This window comes from Ursus arctos, unplaced genomic scaffold (genome assembly GCF_023065955.2).
Source record: "Ursus arctos isolate Adak ecotype North America unplaced genomic scaffold, UrsArc2.0 scaffold_15, whole genome shotgun sequence".
Lineage (NCBI taxonomy): Eukaryota > Metazoa > Chordata > Mammalia > Carnivora > Ursidae > Ursus > Ursus arctos.
Window position 1 is genome coordinate 44,140,045 of NW_026622819.1, and position 4,723 is coordinate 44,144,767.

At 57.2% G+C, this 4,723-nt stretch overlaps 1 protein-coding gene across 1 annotated transcript; it reads right to left on the reverse strand.

Moving 5' to 3' along the window:
* Positions 1-901: 901 nt before the first annotated feature.
* Positions 902-3,306, reverse strand: HAND1 (heart and neural crest derivatives expressed 1). Its single transcript, XM_026510656.2, has 2 exons — positions 2,752-3,306; positions 902-1,154 (listed from the first exon to the last, which is right to left on the reverse strand). The coding sequence occupies exons 1-2, from the start codon at positions 3,304-3,306 to the stop codon at positions 1,050-1,052; spliced, it is 660 nt and encodes a 219-aa protein (XP_026366441.2). The 3' UTR covers positions 902-1,049.
* Positions 3,307-4,723: the final 1,417 nt, after the last annotated feature.

A 4,723-nucleotide genomic window follows, 5' to 3' on the forward strand; every position in this document is an offset into this window, starting at 1 on the left:
TTGTTCTTTGTCCCCCGAATAAATCTTTATCTACCCCCCTTTCCCGATGTGATTTGCAATTTGGTCTGAACATTTATCAAAACAGAAGTCAGAACAGAAGGTTCTCCACCTAGCAGAAATGATGGGGCCAGTGGATATACCCACCAAGACATCACACAGGCTGCCTCTGATTTCAGAAAATCTTTTATTAGTCAAGAGCATAGATACTGCTTTGGCAAAGGGAGGGGGCGGTGAGTGGTCTTATAGATTTGAGGTAGAAAAAGGGTAGGGATGGGGGGTAGACAAACACCTGAGCGCAGCAGGCATGGTAGGTAGTTTAAATACATAAAAACTTCTCAACATAGAGAAAAGTTTTTATTACAAAGGAAGGGAAAGGAAAAGAAAGGAAAGGAAAGAAGGAAGGAAGGAAGGAAGGAAGGAAGGAAGGAAGGAAGGAGGAAAAGAGAGAAAGCGTTTCCCTTGGAACTGAGTAAGAAGTGCAGCGACAATAAAATACAATAAAACACCACTGTTTGAGGGAGAACAACAAAACGCAGCCCTCCGTCTTCCTGGTTTGGTTCTCTTTCCCTGGCAGAAAACTATTGATTCCTCTTATTGCATTTTAAATTGGGAAGAGAGTGCCCGGGGATTTGCCGCAAGGCGGACAGGAGGACGAGAAAAAGAGCCAGGAGGTGTAGTGGAGAAAGCATGGGGGATTCTAAATTCGCCCCAGAAGGGTTGGAAGGGTGCGTTTTAGCGCGCTTGAGTCCCGCAGTCCCTCTCTCCCGCATTGTGCAGCCAAGAGCCGCCCTCTCAGTTGGGGGGGGTGGATATATATATATTTCTCTTTCTCTTAATGTATTAAAAACAATTTCAAATGACATTGCACGTGCGATCCAAGTGTGTTGTTGCAGCCAGCGACCTGCCAGCACGCAGCAGAGGCTCTGCGGGATGCGCCCCTATAAGCCCCTGGCACCCAGAGCCTGGCCCTCGCCGCCGCCGCCGCCTTCCTCTCCTCCCGGGGCTCCGGGGTCGGGCAGCCGTGGCGGGGTCCTCGGCGCGGCCTCAGCTCACTGGTTTAACTCCAGCGCCCAGACTTGCTGCGGCCAGCCTGTGCGCCCTTTAATCCTCTTCTCGCCTGGGCCCAGGGCAGGAGGAAAGCCTTCGTGTTGCTGCTGCCAGAGGACACACACAAGAAAAGAGGCGAGAGACAGGTTTAAATTTTTCTGCTCCTATCGCCCAGGCATAGAGTCGGGGTGGGGAAAAGGTTTTGGGAGCAGTAACTGGGCGCCTTTAAATAAGTGACGGATTTCTGTTTGCGAAATAGGCAAACAGGCTCATAAATTTGCTTTTATTTGCCAGAGTTTCTGGGGGCCGGGATGGGCTGGGCAGCTTCTGCAAGTTTGGTACGAGAATTTTCTGTACCTGGTGAAATTGGTGCGTGTAGTTTGGGCTTTATGGCGCTAAAGGATGACCGCCAGGGTTGGGCTGGGAAGGGTGGGAATCAACAGTTTTCCCGCTCTCGGACCTGGTCCCCCCACAAGTCCCACCCGCTTTCCATCCTGGTTTAGCGACCGGGCTTGGTTGAGGGATCGTGTCCCCACTAGCGCGCTAGATGGCTTGGCGGAGGAGGAATGAGTGGGCCTGGCCCACCACTAGCCTCCTTCCCGTCTCTTAGCAAGAACCAAGCAGTGCTACTTGAAAGAGGCTGCGACGAGCAGTGGGTGGGGATACGCCCCAAAACTCCTTGCAACCAGGCGTCGCTCCGGCCTGCCTCTCCACCAGCTACATCGGTGGCAGTTTAGAGACCCGATGCCTATCGATCTTTCCCGGTCTCCCCCGACGAGCTTTCCCTAGTTTACCACAGCCCCTGCGGGTCAGAGAAAACCTGGCGGGGCGTTCTGGTCGCCTCCAGACTTGCTGCGGGCCTGAACTCACCAACTCAGAGAAACGAGTTCGCTAGCCCAGAAACCGCCGCCCTCAGAGGTCCCAGAGCCCTGGGCCAGCGGCACCGCCCTCCAGAAAGTGTCACACTCCCTGGAGAGGATCGAGAAAGGTCGAGTAGGGACTGCGATCTCCAAAGCCAAAAGCAGTGGGTGAGACCTGTGCCTCTTGCTTGTCAGAGTTCACACACAAAACGATCAAGGTCGCCCTCAGAACTAGCTTGTGGGCAGTGGAGCAGTGGGACCGGCTCTGGACTGGGAGTAGAAGACCTGACTTGTTTTATCCCAACTCCACCTCTGACTCCTCCGATAGGTGGCCTTTACCTCCGGGTCCCACTCTGGGCCTCAGTTTCCCTATCCGTACAACAATGGAAGTAGCCTAGCCTCTTCAGCAAAAACCCTTTGAAAACAGTAACTGAGTCCACGTGCATAAACCCCCACTAAGGCAAATTAAAGTAACACACTTCTACAGCATTCTTATCCTGGATTCCAGGGAAGCCCAGGAATGGATCAGACCCCCTTGAAATTGGAAGCAAAATATAAGATGTGTGCATTTTCTCGGGTCTGAATCTTCCAAAGGATCCTTAAAAGAGATCCTTTCAGGATGGTCTTCATTCACAGCCTTACAAAGACTGTCCCACATTACAAATGAGCTCAAATATGAGTCCGCCTCCCACCACACACAAAATCCCACACCACAGCCTCAGAATTCCCCGCAGCCTCTCGAAATCGCACACACAGCAATGCAGACTCCTTCCACTGCGTACGGGGCCTGCGGATGCTCTCCAAGCCCGCACCCTTGCCCGGAGCCCGCAGGCCCCCGACTTACCAGCTCCCTTTTCCGCTTGCTCTCGCGGCCGCCATCCGCCTTCTTGAGTTCGGCCTTGAAGGCTTCGGGGTCGCCGGCCTGTGCGTCCTTGGCCAGCACGTCCATCAGATAGGCGATGTAGCTGGTGGCCAGGCGCAGAGTCTTGATCTTGGAGAGCTTGGTGTCGGCCGGCACGTTGGGGATGCACTCGCGCAGCTCTGCGAACGCGCTGTTAATGCTCTCTGTGCGCCTCCGCTCCTTCTTGGGTCCTGAGCCTTTCCGCCGGCCCAGGCGGCCTCCGAGCGTCTCCAGCCGCCCGGGGCTCTGGCCCGGCCTGGCGTCGGGACCGTAGGCTGCGGTGGCAGCCGCGGCTGTGGGCGGTGGCCCGCCGGCGGGGAAGTCTGGGGCAGCGTCAGCGGGGCTCAGCAGCCAGCTCTGGAAGTAGGGCCGCTCCTGGTGACAGCGCGAGGCCGAGCCGAAGAGGAAGGGTTCGTGGAGCATGGGGTGCGTTGGGTGTGGGTGGTGATGGTGGTGGTGATGGTGGTGGTGGTGTGCGTAGCTGCCCACGAGGTTCATGTTGGAGCGGCCTCTGGCCTGCGCCGCCAGCCCGATTAGCGCCGCCCCATGCGCCCCAGAGACTGCCGGGGCCACCCGTGGGCTCTGGGGCGGCGCTCTGCTGGACGCCGGCTTTGGGAGAGTCTGGGGCAAGGCTGAAGAGAGGCGCACAGCCCGCTGGCCTCTCGCGGGCTAGGACGCCGATGCCGGGAGACCTATTTAACCCTTCTGCGGCCTCCCCTTCAGGGTCTGGCTTATATAAGGCCACGGCTTTGATGTCAACCTCTCCCTGGAGCCAATGGCAGGGGGGCGGGGAGGAGGAAAGGGGGTGGCCGTCCCTGGTTTTAAGCTCTGCTAGCCAGCACCACTCGACTCGAGGCCGCCTGCGGGGACAGGGAGGCGGCCCCGCCTCTGCCTCCCCACCCCCAGTTCCCGGCTAGGGAGAGGCGGGGGCTCGGAACTTGAAGCACAGGCCTGTCAACACCCTAGACGGTGGCTGCCACCTCCCCCCTGTGGACCCAAGGAAAGGAATCCAGAATCATCCGGTGAACAGAAGGCCTTCACCTAGAGCCCACCCCTTGATTTTCCAGATAGGGAAACTGAGACCGGGAGAAAGAGTTTCTTGTTTCTAGACTTTCAGAATAGGAATTCTAGCCCTTCCCAGTCCTGAGCTCCGTCTACTCCTCTCAGCGTCAGAGCCAGAAGAGGAGAGGGCCCCGCTGGAGGCAGCACAGACCCCTAATGTCTCCCCTAAGCACACGCAGCCCCTAGTCATAAACCCCATCCAGTGGGGGCTGTGAATGGTACTGTGCAACCCAGTACCGCACCCGCCAACTCTGTCCAAGGCAGCAACATGGTCCCACAGCCCCACACCGGCTGGGCAAGAAGACTTCGTGTATGGGGGAGGGGCGTGGAGGAAGTCAGTCTCCAAGCCCACAGGCATTTACTGATTTGTTCCGGGCTCCAGGGCCTGGGAGTCACTCTTCTTGCCTCCCGGGCGCCTGATTCAGTCCAAAGGCCGGATGGAGAGCGCGAAGCATGGCTACATTGGGCCACTCACCCAGGTCATCCTTGCTTGAGAACGTTCACTTGTCTAAGGACACCAGCGCCAAGGCTCACACCAAGAGATATCAGCGTTTGGCAGTGAACACATACAGAAGGGACTAGAACTTCCACACTATTCGCACAGCTGGCACAGCCAGAGAACTACCACACTGGCATCTCCCACCCAGCAGAGCAGAGAGAAGTCCTGGCTGCGCAGACCTCCACTCTGCCCCCTCCCAGCTAGGGCCTCTCCGGTCTGTCTGGTTCTCTGCTCAGGGGCCTTTCCCAGGGCTCTCGTTGGGACCTGGAAATCCCAGGGTGGGCTGCTTCTCCCATTGAGGTAGCTTTGCAGCTGATGCCCTCATACCCGAGTCCCTCCATCCTCACCAACCCT

Bases quoted from the DNA above. Each gene is read 5' to 3' on its own strand.
- HAND1 (XM_026510656.2), bottom strand. From the start codon at position 3,306: ATGAACCTCGTGGGCAGCTACGCACACCACCACCACCATCACCACCAC. The intron at 1,155-2,751 runs GTAAGTCGGGGG...GTCCTCTGGCAG, and splicing joins GCAAGCGGAAAAGGGAGCTG to CAGCAACACGAAGGCTTTCC.